At 42.4% G+C, this 20,873-nt stretch overlaps 1 protein-coding gene across 1 annotated transcript; it reads left to right on the top strand.

Moving 5' to 3' along the window:
• Positions 1-211: 211 nt before the first annotated feature.
• Positions 212-754, top strand: LOC113632284 (protein CEBPZOS-like). Its single transcript, XM_027129252.1, has one exon. It carries the CDS (start codon positions 286-288, stop codon positions 580-582), a length of 297 nt encoding a protein of 98 aa, XP_026985053.1. The 5' UTR covers positions 212-285; the 3' UTR covers positions 583-754.
• Positions 755-20,873: the final 20,119 nt, after the last annotated feature.

Here is a 20,873-nt window from a genome sequence, read left to right as displayed (position 1 = left end):
CTAGAGACTGTCATACAGAGTGAAATAAATCAGAAAGAGAAAAACACGTATCGTATATTAACACATATATGTGGAATCTAGAAAAATGGTACAGATGAACCAGTTTGCAAGGCAGAAATAGAGACACAGATGTAGAGAACAAAGGTATTGACACCAAGGGGGGAAAGTGGGACAGGGTGGTGGGGGGTGGGATGAATTGGGAGATTGGGATTGACATATATACACTAATATGGATAGCTAATAAAAACCTGCTGTATAGGCAGCCCGGTGAGTACACCCCTCAGGATGGCCCGTACTCTGGATCCACTGGCAAAGAAGATCTTTAAAGGAGTTTTAGTAGGTGAACTTGTGGGCATTTTTGGAGCATATTTTTTGTTTAAAAAGATGAACACAAGCCAAGATTTCAGGCAAACAATGAGCAAGAAATTCCCTTTCCTCTTGGAAGTTTATTACAAATCCATTGAACACTCTGGAATGTATGGCATCAGAGAACAAGATCAAGAAAAATGGCTGAACAGCAAAAATGAGGAATGTGACCATCGATCAAAATTTGTCCTATTTCGTAGTATCAGGCAAGATTGAAATTCCAACGTTGACATGGATGGATTTTAGACTATTTAAGATTAAGTGTAAACTCTAATTAAGTCAGAGGTTTTGTTCTTTGGACTGTGAAGAAATTGATGGAAGGTTTGTTTATTATGTGATAAATGGAGTTTTGTTTACTACTCAAAATAAACCTGTTCTTTAAAAAAAACTCCCCTATAATTCTAAACATATAAACCTTTCAAAATAGATAAGATAGTAAAATATCTATTTTTAATATTTATTACATTTTTTCTTTTCCATTATAGTTTATTACAAGACATTGAATATAGTACCCTGCACTATACAGTAGGACCTTGTTTATCCAATTTATCCCCCTCTCCTTTGCCCTTTGGTACCACAAGTTTTTCTTCTATGCCTGTGAGTCTGTTTCTGATTTCTAAATAAGTTCATTAATGTTTATTACATTTTAACTCACACTATCTAAAACTATATTAACTAAAAATATTGCTTTTATCCGTTTTCACTTTACCTGAAACAATACTTAAAACTCTACATCAATGTCTCTACTAGAGCCACTTTGGGATAAAATTCGTCATAAAACAAAACAAACAAACAAAAAACCTGCTGTATAAAAAATAAATAAAATTCAAAAATTAAATAAATAAGTGAATACAAGAGGCAAGGGAAGGGTAGAGATTTGTTTTAAGGATGAGTCCAAGGTCTCTGACTTAGTAATTGTGTAGATAATGATGCCATTGCTGGGAAGAACCTTGGAAGAGGATCAAATACTGCATATCTACACATTTGTACTTATATAGCATTACATACCTGCCTTTTATTATAGTTATTTATGTGCATGTAAGATTTTGAAATCAAAGCTTTTCAGAGATTGGCAAACTAAGGACCACAGGACAAATGAAGCGTGCTTTTGTACGGCCCACAAGGTTTTTACATTTTTAAGCGTTGTTAAGAAAAAAAAAGACATAAACGAAGATAGTTATGCAACAAAGACTGTGTGGGGCCTGCAAAATCTAAAATATTTACTCTCTGGCCCTTTATTGAAAAAGTGTGTGGACCTCTGCTTTACACAGTTCATCTTGCTTTATGAGATAATGAATACATGTTTATAAAATTAAATTTTATACTTAAAACATTCTCCAAGGAATTTAAACTTATAAAGTAAAAATAATACATAAGGAAGCATAAGTTTCATACACAGAAAAATAGAGAAATAAAAATGCATATTTTGAAACTTCAGATAAAATGGAGAATTTCCTGTTGACTTAGTCAATGAAAATTCATGGGGAAGAATTTGTAAGAACTTGAAAGTTCACCTTGGATGACCTAACTGAAAGAATCTAAGCAATCTTGAATTCTTGTGGCAAAATGAACATTTTTAATCTTGCAAAATTGTATGCTGTGAATGATAAATTATATTCTCCTAAACATCAAGTGTTATTGCTCATAAATTTCTCAGGTTCACCATTACTTCCATTTATGATAACTAGAGAAAAATACTCTTTAAACTGAATGTTAGTAGTTGAGCAGATAATGGCTCAACAATTTAGTAAATGCAAAGCCATATTCCATTATCTTGCTAACGATTATAGTTGCGTTTGTACAGAACCCAGTAATTTCTCCATGTAAAAACAATTGCTTCACCTCTTCGGCAGACCCCCACCAGAGTTTACATTGTGCCATGTTCTTTAATCTTTACCTAGAATTAGGGCTTGGATATTTTTGCAGTTGATTTCCTTTCGTAATTAACTTCATTTTTCTAGTTTTCTTAAGAGGCAGGGTTACAGGAATTGCCACGTAAATGAATATGCAATTTGGTAACTTGAGCTTAGCCAGGGACACTGTGTTTTTACGAGGAGAGCAGCCAAGTTGATCTGTTTACATACGGGTGGTTATAAGCAAAACATATTAGTCATGGAGAAGAAAGGGGAAAAAAGGGAGAAAAAAGGCAGAGACCCTGCCCTGTCCCCTCCATCCAAGGAATTTGGCTTTAAGCACTCAGTTTAGTGGAGACTTCCTTTATGAGGCATTTCCTTACCCCTCTGCCGTCTGTTTGTGAAGTTAGAATTATTACTTCTTTTCTTATACCCCATCCCATTATACCCAGTTCAAGTGTCTATTCTATAACGATTCCAGGCAATTGGTTTACATGTCCGCTTCTATCTGCCAGACTGTAAACTCCTTAGGGAAAGAACTGTACCTCATCTGTCTTTCTGGTCCCCTTGACAAATACGGTGCTGACTACAGAGCATTTTCCACAAACCTTTGTAGATGAGTAATTACACGAATGATTTGGAGTTCTTGGGAAATGGCAGTGTCTTGTGAGAGTGGAGTCTTCTAGGACAAGAGAGAATAAAGAGAAATAAGGGTGCTGGGTATTGGAGGTCCTAGGACTCACCCCTCTTCCCTGATGGTTTCTCACTATAGAGAGAACATATCCAAGGCTCACTAGCCAAATGGAGGTAGTAGCAGAGATGGCTTTCTGTTCCCAATATCCATTCTCCCCTCCTTCCAAGGTAATGGAATCCTCAGTTTTTTGCCTGGACCCATGGCCACCCAGAAGGGAGTCTACAATGCCCAGCCTCCCTTGCAGTTGGGTGTGGTCGTGTGACCAGTGTCTGGCCAATGGGGTGCAGCACAGTGTGGCAGTTCCCAAGCCTCTTCCTGGTTTTCCCTCCTCATTATATGGCTTGGATCAACATGGTGAGGGCTACAGCCTGGGGATGGTGGGGCAAGTAGGCCAAGGAGCTTGAGATCCTGAGGACTTCCTGGCTCAGAGCTGCCACAAGAGCCTTAGACTATAAACCTGGACTATTGCCTGAGGAAGAAATAAAATTCTGTTTTTTAAAGCCACTGTTACTTTAGGTTTTCTCTAGCAGTCTCAGCCAAACCTATTCCTAAGCAATACAGGGCTCAGTATTGATAGTCTAAAGAGCTTAATCTCCTGCAGGGATTCCAATAAACTGACTTAAAAACAAACAAGGCAGAGCTGTAAGGACTTCTGCCTCTTCTCCAACCCAGACCTAGGCTTCAGGATTCGCTGAGTAAAGCTGGGTCTGCAATGTTCATTATGAGGAAACTTTCCCAGTTTTCTAGAAGAACAATAGGAGAGAAAGTTGGCAGGGTGGGGGGAGTAGAGAGAGAGGAAAGAGAGAAGACAGAACAGAGAGACTGAAAATAATAATGATTAATATTGGGCCTCTCGCCTCTCCCTCCCCTCTCCCCCAACATGAGAGCTGAATGCAAAGAAGAGAAAGCTGAGACTTCCACCCTAACTGAGGAAAACTGCAAAATACTAGAGCTCGAAGGGACAATAAAGAATAGAGAGGCCAATTCTGTCATTTTACAGATGAAGTGAGGTCTGGGGAGAAGAAATTACTTCATTCAGATCACACAGCTATAAGAATCAAAGGCAATAGTGGATCCTAAGACACTAATTACTGTTCTGTAGTGTGTTTTCTTGTTAATCACGGATTGTTAAAGATGGAAGAATGCTTAGTCCAACCTTCTCATTTTAAAAGTGAGGAAAGATGTATTGAGAGAGGACAAATAATTTGCCCATGGTCACATAGCTAGCTTTTTACTAACTCAAGCTTTTCTTCCCGAGTCTGTGCATACATGTACAAGTGTTGGATAATCTCAATTATCAATCCAGGGTAAATGTGCATATGCAGAGGAGCAGTAGAGTAAGAAACATAGCAAATATCAAAACACCCTCAATTTATGTGGGTCCATGAACAGTTAACAGTTTTTAACATCTAGCACTTTTCTTCATTCTCTAACTAGCAGCCAAAGGTATTTTGACTGTGTCTCCAAGTCCCCAAGAGGGATATATGTGTAATTATGTTTTAAATTTGCAAATGTTTTGTCTTTGAACTTCTAAATGGTAGCAGCATTAATCTTTGTCTTTAAACTGCTCTGTTAAGTTAGTTATGGTATGTTTCTACATACCTCCCTCTCTTTCTGTGACTACACAGGACTTCTGTGAGCAGGTCATATGGCTCCTACAACTGAATCCATCAAGGAACTATCAATTTCCCTTTGAAAATAACATTGGCTTTTGACCTTGATGGAAACAGGGTAGAAGGAACCGAGATCAAGGAGAAATTAATTTGGAAAGGATGAAGCCGTCCTAACTCTGTGAATAAAATACACATGAAAGTTTCAGTAACGTGTAGGGGCACAAGGGGGAGTCACAGAGTCCCCAGAAGGGCGCTCACAGGAGAAGTGGCAGAAGTGGCACGCGGGAGTGAGACGGGGTGTGGGTGGCACCAGGATGCTAAAGGGTATTCTGGGAAGTGCTGGGGACAAGGGCACGTTGTGACTCGGGGTCTGCCCTTACTGGGAAGAAGCCTGGGGTGTGTTTACCTGGTGGCTGTCCTCTGTCCGAGCAGTACCCGTTGATGCCCTTGCAAACATTCCCATTTGCCCACTTCATTCTTAATGAGGCCAAATTGGTCATGCAGCTCACAGAAAAGGAGCATGTCTGTAGCTCTGGACGCAGTCACAAACTCACTGTACCTTGCACAGGAAGCTCGGCACTGACGCTCAGATGTCATGCTCTGAAGGTCAACTCCGAGTACACAGAAGCAGGCTAGGAACACAGACAGCTGAGCTGAGCACTCGCACCTAAAACGGGAAAGCCATACAGTGGTTTCCCTGTACCCTGAGCAGGGACAGAGGCAGGCTGGACACACCAGCCTCGGCCCTGGGCAGACTGCCCTTTGGAAAGAAAAGCAGTCCCTCCAGACTTTCCTGTTGGAAGTAGGGCCTGGGATTGAGGAGAGTAAAGGAGGTCGAAGGAAGCCTTCCTGCTGCAGCCAAACTAAACCAGGCTGAGCCCTGAGATCCTTTACCCCGCCATGTGCCTTGTTCTCCAGGCACCAGGGAGCGCTCCTAATCCCCCAGCATGCCTCTCTGATCCCAAAGTGGTCCCTTTGCCTGGAGCACCCTTGTCCATCCCACCCACACCCACACAAATCAGCAGTAAAGAATTTGAATGGACTTAGAGATCATGTGCTCCAACCCCTTCTATCTACCCATCAAAGTCCACTTCAAACACCACCTCCTCCATAAAGACTTTGTGGTCCCTCTGTCTCTGAATACATTGGCACTTTGGCGCTCCCTTACGGTATCCATCACATGCCGTCTTGTGTTAGAGTTATTTCTGCACATATTTTTCACACCCACTACAGAGACATATTGAAAACTACAAATCTTTTTTTTATGGTAGATTTATAATTTTATGCAGATTCACTTTTTTTCTAACTTATTTTTGGCTGCGTTGGGTCTTCGTTGCTGCATGCGGGCTTTCTCTAGTTGCGGTGAGCGGGGGCTACTCTTTTGTTATGGTGCCCGGGCTTCTCATTGAGGTGGCTTCTCTTGTTGTGGAGCACGGGCTCTAGGCACGCGGGCTTCAGTAGTCGTGGCACGCAGGCTCAGTAGTTGTGGCTCATGGGCTCTAGAGCGCAGGCTCGGTAGTTGTAGTGCACGGGCTTAGTTGCTCCGTGGCATGTGGGATCTTCCCGGACCAGGGCTCGAACCCGTGTCCCCTGCATTGGCAGGCGGATTCTTAACCACTGCGTCACCAGGGAAGCCTGAAAACTACAAATCTTAAAAATATTTTGCTTTCCTAAAAATTAAATAATAACATGCATAGTTTCTACAATTAGAGCTTTCATGCTTTGGGAGGAAAACATTCTTTTAAGCAAAACAAAACTTTGTTTCTCTGCTTTTCTAGTTTCCCAAGTGTCTGCTTCGTATGTTTAATGGGTATTTACTCAGCCAACCTTGATCCCAAGCACACGGCAGCCTGTGAGCATTTTCAGGACAGAGGCAGCCCTACTCCTCTCTGTGAGCTCCCAAAGATTAAGCAGGAAGCCCAGAACACAGTAAGAACACAGTAAATGTATGATGAGATGACTAGAACTAGCATTAACTCAGTGATGATCAAGAAGTTTAAAAAGTCTTCTTCATGCTCCACGGAGACCACACAGCTCCCTTAACACAGGAAACATCACGACTCTTGATAAGCCTGCAGTACAAGATGCATAACTTCCTACCCTTCCCCTCCCCCCAGCTCAGTGCCCTTGGTGGGAGCCACCTGCCTCCAGCCTTCTTTGCAAAAGTATTCACAGGACAATGGCATTAACATTGCACAGACTGGGCTTCCCTGGTGGTGCAGTGGTTAAGAATCCACCTGCCAATGCAGGGGACACAGGTTTGAGCCCTGGTCCAGCAAGATCCCACATGCTGCGGACCAACTAAGCCCGTGCTCCACAACTACTGAGCCCGCGTGCCATAACTACTGAAGCCCGCGTGCCTAGAGCCTGAGCTCCGCAACAAGAGAAGCCACCGCAATGAGAAGCCCGCACACCACAACGACGAGTAGCCCCCACTCGCCGCAACTAGAGAAAGCCCGCACACAGCAACAAAGACCCAACGCAGACAAAAAGAAAGAAAGAAATAAATTTATTTTAAAAAATTGCACAGACTAACACGTCTTTGGATTTTTCTGGGGGCCACTGCTGCTGCTACTGCTGCAGTTTCTGCTGGAGTCCATTTAGCAAATGTCTTGGGAATGCAGTTTCTCAAATGTCTTAGAAGCTTCTCTACTTTTGATCCCTGCAGCATCACTTTCCACATCCTCAATCAGAAATCAGAAGGTACCCACACTGTTTCCTGTGTTCACGATAGCAGTAAGTGCAGAGAGCAGTAGACTCCTGGGTGGCTGCCAGGTTGGGGGCGGGGGGCGGGCAGAGAGGACACAGAGCGGCAGCAGCACTGATGCTGCTTAGTTTTTTATTTATTTATTTTTTTTCCGTACGCGGGCCTCCCACTGTTGTGGCCTCTCCCGTTGCAGAGCACAGGCTCCGGATGCGCAGGCTCAGCAGCCATGGCTCACGGGCCCAGCCGCTCCGCGGCATGTGGGATCTTCCCGGACCGGGGCACGAACACGTGTCCCCTGCATCGGCAGGCGGACTCTCAACCACTGTGCCACCAGAGAAGCCGTCTACTTAGTTTTTTAAATCAGTATTAGGAGGACCAGATCAAAATACAGACCTGCATCTTCTAGGGCATCTTCTAGTCAGTCTGGTCAACGGTTTTCAAAATATGATCCGTGGCTGCCCTGAATTCTTCGAAGGTATCTGAAGAATGGAGGTCTCTGGGGGATGCCAGCAGAAGGGGTAGCGGCAGACAGTCGTGAGAGAGAATGGAGTGGGCAAAGCTTCAAACATTGACTCACAGCAGCCTTTCTCTGTGTGTCTTACTTTATGAAATGGATTTTAAATTGTATTTTATTATTTATTTTTTATTATTAAAATTGCCAAAAATACATGAAAATAGGGAGAACCCAAAACACCCCAACTTTAAATGAAATAACCCTGAGTGTTTTGCCTTACCTGTTTCTGTTTTATTTTTCTTAGAAGCATCTATTCGAAATAATACTTCTGTCACTAATTTTTTAAAAAATACTGGGTTAGATAACTCACTTCCAATATAGATTACAGTTTGCTGGCTCCAATTGCTGCATCATGAATTTAATCTATTGAAAGGAAAGTGTCAGGTCTGGGTGCCAGATTTCATATTTGCAGAGATTCCATTGTTTTTGACCCAAGGTAATTCTGTCTTCAAGATATTGCATTGAGTTCCCATTGCATTATTTTCTCACATTTAAAATCCTCCTCATGGGAATTCCCTGGAGGTCCAGTGGTTAGGACTCGGCGCTTTCACTGCCGGGGGGCCCGGTTTCGATCCCTGATCAGGAAACTAACATCCCACAAGCTGTGTGGCGTAGCCAAAAAAAACCCTCCTCCTCAGAAATTCAACACCTTCTATTATGATACTCAAAAGGATCTAACGTCTCCCCATAGTAGACTGTTACTTTGATTCCCCCAATGAGCCACGCTCTGTGTGATGCCCTTGTGTGGTCCCCTCTCAAGTTGACATCGCTTGCCAAATGCAATGGATTCTTGATAAGCTTTTGTATGGGACTTGTCTCCTTGGAATGCTCCTTGTTGAAACCAAGCCCACATGCTGGGAGCAAGCCCAAGCAGCCACATGAAGGGGCCCTTGTTGAAGAAGATTGAGATGCCTGACTGACAGCATCAGCTGAGTGGAGCAACAAGCCAGCAACAAGCACCAACACCCAGCCAGAGAAGCGAGGCCATTAAAATCTTCCAGCCACCCCAGTGCCCCAGCCGGTACCGCACGAAGCAGAACCGCCCAGTCAACCCCGGAATCATGTGAAGTAATAAACTTCATGTGATGTGAAATTGTGTTAAGCCACTACATTTTTTTCTTTTTTTTTTTTCCGGTATGCAGGCCTCTCACTGTTGTGGCCTCTCCCGTTGCGGAGCACAGGCTCCGGACGCGCAGGCTCAGCAGCCATGGCTCACGGGCCCAGCCGCTCCACGGCATGTGGAATCTTCCCGGACCGGGGCACGAACCCGTGTCCCCTGCATCGGCAGGCGGACTCTCAACCACTGCGCCACCAGGGAAGCCCAAGCCACTACATTTTAAGGTGTTTTGTTATGCAGGTGTTTAGTTATGATAACTAAAGCACATCATTTTCTCCACTCTTCCTAGACCAAAAAAACAAAACTTCTCTTTCAGTTCAATAAGCATATAGTAAGTGTATAGCACACGGCAGAAACTATGCTAGATACTGGAACCACAATGGCAAATGAGTCTATTCCTGTCCTCTGGATTGGTCACCTGGTAGGACAAACAGACACATAAACAACTAAAAATAGTGGAGAGTCACACATGCAATAACAAACGTGTGTACAAGAAATAGGACTAGTAGAAAGGAGTAATTAACTATTGCAAAAGGGTGCCAAGAAAAGTTTCTTAGAGGCAGAAGCACCTGAGCAGGGTTTATAAGGGTGAATTGGGGAAAGCAGCTGGGGCATGCTGCAGAAATGATAGTAATGGAACATGGTATGTGCAAACAACTGCAAAAATTTATCTCTACTGAAAGGACGAGGGAGGGAGAGGCAAACATGAGAGTGGAGGTGCGGACAGGGACCAGGTCACGGTAACGTAGGAGAGCTTCACTTAACTCTGTGGGCAATGAGGAGAGTTTAAAGGAGAGGAATACCAGACATAGTCATGCTTTGAAAGATCACGTGGACTGCTATTTGCAGGATAGATCTTCAGGAGCAGAACCAGAAATAATAGCATTTGTTACAGGCTTGAACTTAGGCAGTGGAAGTAGAACTGAGGGGAGAGAATGGGTTTGAGTAATATTGAAAAGAGAAAAATGGGCAAAGAGTGAAAATTTTGTGTTTCACCATCCCCTCTTCAGAGCTGGTGCACTAGGGCTAGGGACAAGACTGGCGCAGCTGGGAGAATGGCTTCATGCAAGAGGATTAAGCAAGTAAGTAAATATATGGGGGATAGCAGGGCAATTTCTCACTGTTGGAGAAAGGCGTTACGAATGTGGAAAGGAGAAACTGATATTGGATTGGAATTGAAGATATCAGTTTGAAGTCATGGTTTAAGATAGATTACATGATAGATGATAGGTAGGTAGGTAGGTAGATAGATAGATAGATATGGAAATAGGTATGAACAGATAGGTGTGTTATATTTCGTAGCTGTGGGCACCAAGAGGGCTTAGAAGCAATGACACCCCAGTTGGGCTGAAATCCCAGCATCCAAATCTCAGTTTCTGCCTTCTTGGAGAAATGTCTGATTCCAGGGCTAGGGCAGGAAGAGAACAAGATGATGAGTCTGGAAATGTTGTTCCAGAAAGTAAAGAAGCACTCAGAGAGCTATGAGGACATGCCCGAAGGACACAGGAGCCAGCCTAACAGGACTCCCACTGGCCAGAGCTGGATGATTTGAACCCCAAAATAAATAATGATACTGATTATAATCCATCAGGGAAAAAACTCAAAATTCATGAGTTCATACTGATCTAAATACACAAATAAATAAACATGAGGGAGAAGAGAAACCCCCACCTTATAGCAGAATGCCAACCAATAAGTATAGAAGAAATGATGGAATTAGAAAATCATTACTTGGCAACCATCACAGTAATAACTAGTTTAGGTAGAATCATCATTGGATGCTAAAACTCACAGGGAACATTTGACGAGGATATGGACATAGTCTCAAAACAGATCCCGCAAATATTTACCTGATTATTTAAAAGTACAAAATACTTACTAATTAACTTTAAAGTGGACAAACTTAGCCAGCACCATCTTAAGTGATAAAAAAAGGTTATCAGTGACAGGATAAATTGACATTAAGTTACTCCCAATAAACTGAGAAAACACAGCATTACTTCCATGAAATTCCTGCCAAAAATGCATGACTCGAATCTAGTAATGAGAAAACATTAGATCAACCCGAGATGAGGGACATTCTACAAAGTAATTAGCCTGCTCTCTTTAAAAAATGTCAAAGTTGTAAAAAACAAGGGAAGAATGAGGAAATATTCCAGATTGAAGGAGACTAAAAAAGACTTAATGACTAAGTACGACACATGATCCTAGGTTGGATTCTGAAATTATAAAGCACATTATTGAAATGACTGTAGAAATTTGAATGGGGCCTATAGATCAGATGGCAGTATTACAGCAATATTTATTTCCTGGTCTCCATGGTTTCACTCTGGTTAAATAGGTGTCCTTGTTTTAAGGAAATACATACTGAAGTAATAAAGGGTGATGGGATATCATGTGTGCAACTGCTCTCAACTGGTTCAGAAAAAGGTAACAATACTATGTATAAGTATACAGATGGAACAATAAGGCAAATGAGGTAAAATGTTAACAACTGGGGAGTTTGAATGAAGGATATATGGAAGTTCTCATGCTATTCTTGCAATTTTTCTATAAATTTGCAATTATTTTAAAACAAATTTTTAATGAAGTAATATTCTAGAAAGTGCAAACTCATCTACAGTGACAGAAAGCAGATCACTGGTTGTCTGAGTGGGGAGGGGCCAGGGGAAAGAATTAGAATTACACAGGGACACAAGGCAACTTTGGGGGGTAACAGATATGTTCATTGTCTTGATTGTGGTATTGACTTCCTTGGTGTAAGCATATGTCAAAACTTACACTGCGCCCATTAAAACTCTATTAATAAATAAAATAGAAAAAATTATTTTAAAAATTCCTGATTCCTGCCTTGGGAATCCAACCACCTTTTTTTGGTCATGCTCTTCCAATATTCCTGGAATGTCCTATCCCAGGAATTTCCTCCATCTTATCCACTCCTCCATAATCAAGATGCTAATGGAATTCCATCTCCTCCATTGACTCTTCCTTCACTGAAATCTGCTGTCTTTCATTGATTCAACAAATCTTATCGTCGAATTTTAAAGCATAGTAATCTTTACAATTCATACAGTGGAAGTATAGTCTTTTCTATTGCTATACTTATAATCGTTTCAAATATTCATTTTTATGTTTCCGGCTTATTTTTACATCAGAACTGAACGTTAGATGTTTAAGTTCCTGGCGGATACATACTGTTAGGCAGTACTGTACGACGCCTACCTCGGGGCCATCAGGGGAGGAGGGACGGGCAGGAGGGGAGCACAGGGAATGTGGCTGGGGTCAGGCCTGGGGCTCCAGCCCCAGTGCCACCGCTAACCAGCTGTCCGCTGTGTGCCAAGAATGCCTTGCCTCCACCTGAAACTAACACAACATTGTACATCAGCTATACTTCAATTAAAAAAAAAATGCAGCATTTAGCAAGGTTCATCTTACAGTTGATGCCATTTTACAGTTATAAATGGCAGCACTTTTTTTTCCTTAGTGATGTTTAAAATAAAGGTGTAAAGTGTTGACTATTTCCTGTGGTTGATTCACTACTGCACGGGTACAGGATGGTTGTAAATGTATGGATTGTTTGCCTTCGTGATCATGTGGCCAACTGGGAGCTGTGGCTGGCTGCCTGGCTGCTGCCGCCCAGCATTATGGGAGATTATTGTACCATGTATTGCTAGCCCAGGAAAAAACTTAAAATTCAGAATTTGAGACAAATAAATGTAGGTGTATCTTAAATGATTAAAAAAGGCAGGGGGAACTAGTCTGGATTAAAGGAGATTAAAGAGAAATGACAACCAAAAACATAAAAATAAAAGAGAATGTTTTGCCTCACCTCTTTAGGTCTAGATTTCCCATATGTCAAAACAAGGGGTGGATTAAATGTCATTCATCCACCAACAAATGGGACCTAATGAAACTTAAAAGCTTTTGCATGGCAAAGGAAACTATAAACAAGATGAAAAGACAACCCTCAGAATGGGAGAAAATATTTGCAAATGAAGCAACTGACAAAGGATTAATCTCCAAAATTTATAAGCAGCTCATGCAGCTTAATAACAAAAAAACAAACAACCCAATCCAAAAATGGGCACAAGACCTAAATAGACATTTCTCCAAAGAAGATATACAGACTGCCAACAAACACATGAAAGAATGCTCAACATCACTAATCATTAGAGAAATGCAAATCAAAACTACAATGAGATATCATCTCACACCAGTCAGAATGGCCATCATCAAAAAATCTAGACACAATAAATGCTGGAGAGGGTGTGGAGAAAAGGGAACCCTCTTACACTGTTGGTGGGAATGTAAATTGATACAGCCACTGTGGAGAACAGTATGGAGGTTCCTTAAAAAGCTACAAATAGAACTACCATATGACCCAGCAATCCCACTACTGGGCATATACCCTGAGAAAACCATAATTCAAAAAGAGTCATGTACCAAAATGTTCGTTGCAGCTCTATTTACAATAGCCCAGAGATGGAAACAACCTAAGTGTCCATCATCGGATGAATGGATAAAGAAGATGTGGCACATATATACAATGGAATATTACTCAGCCATAAAAAGAGATGAAATTGAGCTATTTGTAATGAGGTGGATAGACCTAGAGTCTGTCATACAGAGTGAAGTAAGTCAGAAAGAGAGAGACAAATACCGTATGCTAACACATATATATGGAATTTAAGAAAAAAAAAATGTCATGAAAAACCTAGGGGTGAAACAGGAATAAAGACACAGACTTACTAGAGAATGGACTTGAGGCTATGGGGAGGGGGAAGGGTAAACGGTGACAAAGCGATAAAGAGGCATGGACATATATACACTATCAAATGTAAGGTAGATAGCTAGTGGATAGCACAGGGAGATCAGCTTGGTGCTTTGTGACCGCCTGGAGGGGTGGGATAGGGAGGGTGGGAGGGAGGGAGACGCAAGCAGGAAGAGATATGGGAACATATGTATATATATAACTGATTCATTTTGTTGTGAAGCTGAAACTAACATACCATTGTAAAGCAATTATACTCCAATAAAGATAAAAAAAAAAAAAGTTCTCAACTTTTAGGTGATTTGAGGTGTGACCACTAGATGGAGCCCATGAACCCATGTCCGTGCTTAGGCTTTACAAGGAGAGGTGGTGAGAGGGCAGAAAGCTCAAAAAGCATGGGTACAGATGTCCCTGTGCTTGATGCAACCGGGCTGGCACCGGGAAAGAACGAGAAGTTGTCCCCCTCAGGCAATGGTGTTCCTGTGTCTTTAACACCTGGGTTAGGGAATTAGAGATCGGAGGAAGGCAGGCTAAAGTGAAAGTCACAAATATTTTTTATTCTCTTTACTAAATTCCAAGGCCCTTTGACATGAAGTATGCAAATCCTGTGTGATTTTCTGTGTTATCTGAAGTGAAACTTATTTAGAGTTTCACATGTTTTTAGCCAAATGTGTTCAAATGAATAGTTTTGAGAGAAAGGGGATGTTAATCACTTATGTCAAAGGCGTTCAAGGATGTTAAAGAGAAATGGTTTTTTAGAATTTGAAAATAAAGTTTCTATGAGATTGATCAAAATGGATGAGAATTGAAAAAACACATCAAGCTATAAGCAGATAGAAAAAATTTTGTGTCATTTTTGTATGCTAATACAAAATGTTCTGTTCTGTGTTCTGTTAACACTTGAACATAGAAGTATCAAATGCTATAGTATAGCTGATTCCTTGTTGAGTGTTTATAAGTCACACGTATAAGAAGTGACATACTGTGTGCTCCCTGAATAATCCCTTTCTTTTATCACTGACGTTTCCTAATGAATATTTCAAAACTCTTTGTAAACTGACTTCAGCATCTCTGTTGGGGGGTATTCCCTTCCACTGTGCACCTTTAGTGGTCAGATACTCTGTCTTTGGGAAGAACATATCCAGATACTTAAGAATGATAATTGACGATGGTGGGATTCAGGCAATATCCTTCAGATTCAACAAGCACTTAATGAGAAAATGGTATTTGGCAGGAATTTTAATTCCTTTATTTCTCACAATATCTTTGTTGATAGCCTTTTTTTTTTTGCGGTACGCGGGCCTCTCACTGCCGTGGCCTCTCCCGCTGCGGAGCACAGGCTCCGGACGTGCAGGCTCAGCAGCCATGGCTCACAGGCCCAGCCGCTCCGCGGCACGTGGGATCTTCCCAGACCGGGGCACGAACCCGTGTCCCCTGCATCGGCAGGCGGACTCTCAACCACTGTGCCACCAGGGAAGCCCTGATAGCCATTTTTAATGACATTTTATAGAGAGTGAAACAGAATCTTAGAGATGTTAAGTAATTTGTGCTAATAACACACATGGCAAAGCCAGGATGCACACCAAGGTCTCTTGATGTCAAGCCCAGTTCTTTCCAATACCCCGAGGTGGGGAGGATGACTGATTACCTAAATCTTAACACAGAAGGCAGAGCCCTCACAGGTGAGTAATCATGAAGCTATGGAAGTTTCCTCCATCCTTGTTAGAGCTGCTCTCCCATTTACAATTACTATTCTTTTTTCACCAGCAAAGAGGAAGCTGTAGGGGACAGAGCACAACACACGGTTGCTTATAATCAACAGCACAATGCTGCATAACCTCAAGAGTCAGCAGCAAACGAGGGGAAAGCGTGTAACAGCGCTGACCGACATATAGCAATTAAAGGAGCACCCTACTGCTTCTGAACGGTCCCCTCCATTGTCCCCAGCCCAAGCCAGAGAAGGAAGAAGTGCCCGTGGCACTCGGGCTGAAGCTCGCCACAGTACCAGAGACCTGGTTTTCTTCTTGTTGTTGTTGATGATGATGTTTTAAAGGGATGGTGCAGACAGTGAATTCTCTGAGCTACATGGGGGAGGATTTTCTCTAAGTGTTTTTCTTCTTGCCCACAAGCTAGGGCAGGATGTCCAGTTCAGCCAGTCCTTATCGAGGCAGCTAGATCTGACACTAAATTAGGAAGCTCTTCCTTCACTTAAGAGAGCCAAGAAGGGGGCCATGAATGCAGAGAATATCTAAATTTTCCCCTAAGGCCTCATAAAGTAGACATCTTTCTTCCTTATTTCCTGCAGTTCAGGAAACAAGACCGAAGTAAAGGAATTATGAACTGTACTTGTCAGCCCTGTAACTTTCATGTCAAACTGAGGGCGTTGGCCTCTAAGTAGAAGTCTCTCATGAGGAGAGCGTCAGTCTAAGCAGCAGGAAAGTTTGGTTCACGCCCCATGTTTGCTGACCTGGATGCAGAAGAGAGAGGTGGGCTGTTATGCTCCATTTCCCTAATGACTTTCCAACCCCGTTCAGCTCCGTGGGCAGCTGCTAAGACAGGGTCTGTTGGCCCAGCCTGCTGACCAAGTCTTGGCTGGTCTTCTTATTGTGGCAAGTCTGAACCAGAAGAGAAGTTTTGTTGCACTGTTTCCTCTCTTTTATGGATGCAGCCTACTGCTGCAAAAGGCAAACCACCCCCTCCTGCAGTGTTTCTGGTCTGCTGGCTTTTGCACGGGCGGGCGCAGTGCGAGGAAATTCCTCCTTGACCTCAGCATTCCTTCCTGACAATTACCATATGCCTCTGGAGACCTGGGAAGCTTCACCCAGGTTTGCAGTGTCACTGTGGAGGCCATTCTTATCCAGAGCAGGGCTGAAAGCTTTCTTTCTTTCTTTCTTTTTTCATTATAATAAGCTACCTTGTTTCTATGAGATTCTGTAACAGTAAATTGCACAGGTTAATTATTCCCTCCATTTAAAGAAGATTTTCTCTAAATCGTTTCAGGCATGTTGCCTTGTTGCTGGCCTGTGATGACTGGCACAGGTAGCCAGGCTGAGATAATTAAAGGATTTTCCTGTGTCAACAGCTGAGAATAACATTCTCACTTCTCTAACTCAGGAGGAGATATTGATTAAAGTGAGAAACAGCCATCACCCCAGGGAGCACGCCCTCCTCCTGTCTCTGCCCCCAGCTTGTCAGCACACCACCCTTCCCCTACACTCCCCTGGGAAGAAGCGGGTACAGGAAGGAAATGTGTTGCCCAAGACCACCAGCCCATCTGCAGAAGGGCAGAGAAGACCTGCTCGGGGAAAGAGAAAGATGGACTTACAAAACAGTTATACAAGGGCTTAAGTGGTTTCTCTAAAAAGCAGTGAAATTTTTAAAAGTTAGTAAGGCAGTCTATTTTTTTCCAATTTTATTTATTTACTAAGTTACTAAAAAGGTTTTGCTGGTTAAATTTTTGTAGAATTGTTTATTTTGTGAATAGGAAACACGTGCATAATTAAAAGGCTACTCTCCTCCCACCAGTCTGCCCGCCACCAGCTTCGGTTTCCTTGTACATCCTTCAAAAGATATTTTCCTTAGTTATAGGTTGTATGTATGTGTACTTATTGTTTATCTGAAATTCAGATTTAACTGAGTATCCTGTATTTTATCTGGCAATCTCACACTGGGTGTCCCTGCTTCTAGGCCTTCTCTGGAACAGAGCTAGAATATACATAATAAAAAAATTACAGGATAGAAATATAGCATACATATAATATGCAAAAAGCATAATATATAAAATGTAAATAATACATTAAAAATATATTAACCCATGTTTATACATATACACATATCTATTATCATTTATCTATTATATAAGAGACACATCTATTATTTCTATATTATAATATATATCATATAAATAATATATATAAACTATATTAATCCATGTTTATATACATATGCATTATTCTATGTCTGTGAATATATATATCATACAATATACACTATATACAACCTATATATGTATTTATAACTTAAATATGAATATACATATCAAATATATAAGTTAAATACAAGTTCATACCCCTGACTCTAGTGTCACAGGGGTCCTTCTGGTGTCCCCCCTTTGCTCATCTATAATTTCCCTCTCAGACGGTGAAAAACCTGGCCCCATTATCCACCGTCCATTTACTCCTGTGTCCATTATTATTACTTACTTTACATGTAAAGCAGTTTCAGAATTGCCAACTCACACCTCCATGAGAAATAGATTTACCACCTGGAGTACATTGGTTATATACAGCTCCTTTTGCCATCAGCCTTACAAGTCCGAGCAGCAGTATCCCAAGTCACTTAGGTGAGCTCCTTCTCCCCCATTCCCTTCATAGGGAATCCACTTGTAATACAGTGGGGTTCGTTCATCAAAGTCTGCTTTCCATCCTGGGATCCCCAACATCCTGGTGGATGTTTTATAACTGTATACACAAAGGTCACTCTTTGTGATGTACAGTTCTATGGATTTTGATAAATGCAGTCATTTATCTACCAACTCAGAATCATACTGAACAGTTCCATCACCCTAAAAATTCCTCCATGAATTCTCTGTGTAGTCAACCCCTGGCGTCTGTTTTCTATCCTCGTGGTGTTGCCTTTTTTAGAGTGTCATGTAAATGGAATCATATAACATGTAGCCTTTGTAGTCTGGCTTCCTTCACTTAGCAAAATACGTTTAAAATCCATCCATGTTGGGCTTCCCTGGTGGTGCAGTGGTTGAGAGTCCGCCTGCCAATGCAGGGGACGGGGGTTCGTGCCCCGGTCCGGGAAGACCCCACATGCCGTGGAGCGGCTAGGCCTGTGAGCCATGGCCGCTGAGCCTGCGCGTCTGGAGCCTGTGCTCCGCAACGGGAGAGGCCACAGCAGTGAGAGGCCCGCGTACCACACACACACACACAAAATCCATCCATGTTGTTGTGTGAATCAATAAATAGCTCATTCTTTTTCATAGCTGAATAGTACTCCATTATATGGAGGTACCACAATTTGATTATCCATTAACCTGTTGAAGGTCATTTTGGTTGCTCCCTGGTTTGGGAGATTATAAATAAAGCTGAAATAAACATTTACATATAGGTTTTTGTGTGAACATAAGTTTTGAATTCCTTTGGGTAAATCTCTAAGAATGCGACTGCTGGGAAGTTGTGTGTTTTTGTCCTTGTTATAGTGACAAAGGTGCCAGGACAGCCTGCACATATAATGTTGAGAGTAGAAATCACCACTGAGATGCAGGAGGAGAGAGCAGGTCAGGAACGTTTGGAAAGTCGGGGCTTCAACAAGCTCCCTTAAACAGAGGGGGGCAATGGGCAAGCTTTTTTGTTTAAGGATCAAAAAGGGAATCTCCCAGGTGTGTCAGCCTGTTGAAGGCAATCCATAAGCAAAGTCACATATCCTGTATCACAGTACCACTTGAGAGGAAATATAATAATTTAATTTGGTTTTATCTATTCTGGTTCCTTTCACAAACCCCTGCCTCCTGATTAATAGGGATAGGGGAGTCAGGTTCTGATTTAAAGCTTAGTTTGCTCTAGTAACTTACACAATCCCTGTAGAAAATTCTCAGTTATAAATAGCTCTGGGGAGAGGCATGAGGGGCCCCTGGTCCCGTGACGGTCCTTGGCATGTGCTGGCTGACATCAGCTTCTCCCCAGGGCATTGATCCTTCTCCCTCTGGCCAATGGGCTCCCTGCAGGGATCTGATGCTGAGCTCTGTGGCTGGCGAACTTGTGCCCTGTGTTCTCTTGGCTTGTCTGATACTGTGCACACTACATGGGGGTTTAGGGCAGTGCAGGGAAGTGAAACCTCAGAAGCCCCCTCTGTCTGATCATGCTGGATCAACAAGTCTGCTTTGCACGGCGGTACCTCAGTTCAGCACAAGGCAGCCTGGAAGGCAGTGTCCTCAAACAGGAGGAAGTGAGGCTGGGTGAGGTGAAAACTGGCAAGTGGCTGATGATGGGAGGCTGGAGCCTATCCTGCCCTTGGTGACATCATTCTAAGCTATTGCATCTCACTTCTGTGGACCAAAGCTAGGAGACAGGAAATCACACCGCAATGTCTGCTCTCAGGCACCTCCCTCCTGTCCCTCTATTGGTCTTACCATAATTCCAACAGAGTGGGAAAAGACCTGGCTTTCCCCCTTCCCATTCTTGCCAGACCACCTATAGGTAAAACTCAGTGGTCTATTCCAGGACGGACAATCATGGCTTCAAATGTCACACTGTGAAGGCACAGTGAAGTGAGGATTATTTTGTTCTTGTGTTTATGATGATATTACAGCTGTGCTAAAAGAATGTACTGTACACGGACATTATCAGATTAAGCTCTCATCGAAGTATTTCCAACTCACAGGAGAGCAATGGTTAGGGAACAAATTTACATTTTAAAGGGAATTTCTCATCTAGCAGGATTCTATCACACACACACACACACACACACACACACACAAGTCCCTGAAGATAGGACTGCAATCAAAGTAAGATTCTGAGTAACACATTTGTTAACCAAGCAAGGAAGGCCATTCACGAACAGCAAATTAATAAACTCATGTTTGTTTGTAGCAGCCAAAGGAATGTGTCCAGAGAAAATAAACTTCCTCAAGACTATTAGCCTTTTGGTGACAACAGTTGCTGGCAGAGTTGAAGGTGTCGGGAGCGACAGCAATAATCGATTAAAAAACAAGACAAGCGACTGGAGTGGTTTTCCTTGGCTCTGGATGAGTCAACAGATGTTACAGATGCTGCTCAGTTGTTTATTTGAGGAGCTGATGCAGAGATGAAGTGACTGAGAATCAGTCTCTGTGAATAGCCTGCATGGAAGGGGGCGCCCAAAGCGTTCCATGATTCTGTGTGTCTTCACTTTAACATACGCACAACTCAACCAGGGGGACTTGTGAAAATGCAGATTTTGGTCCTGTAGATCTGAGATTCTGCTTTTCTAACAAGCTCTCCAAGGTGTCAGTAGTGCTCCTCTCCTAGGCCACATTTCAGTGAGCAAAGCTGGAGTGTACTTAGAATGGGACTAGCTTTGTAGCTTAAAGCTGTCACCTGCGGGTCAGGCTGAGAAACACATAGGGTAGTGAAAAATAAGCCTGCCACCTAATGCCTAAAGGCATTTTGTGTAAGGTTCTAACTTTATTTTTTCAATTGAAATATAGTTGACCACAGTGTTATGTTAATTTCAGGTATACAACATATTGATTT

This window comes from Aethalodelphis obliquidens, unplaced genomic scaffold, assembly GCF_003676395.1.
Source record: "Aethalodelphis obliquidens isolate GAN/ISIS:26980383/991018 unplaced genomic scaffold, ASM367639v1 scaffold36, whole genome shotgun sequence".
NCBI lineage: Eukaryota > Metazoa > Chordata > Mammalia > Artiodactyla > Delphinidae > Aethalodelphis > Aethalodelphis obliquidens.
This window is presented reverse-complemented; position numbering and strand designations above follow the sequence as displayed.

Bases quoted from the DNA above. Each gene is read 5' to 3' on its own strand.
- LOC113632284 (XM_027129252.1), top strand. From the start codon at position 286: ATGGCCCGTACTCTGGATCCACTGGCAAAGAAGATCTTTAAAGGAGTT.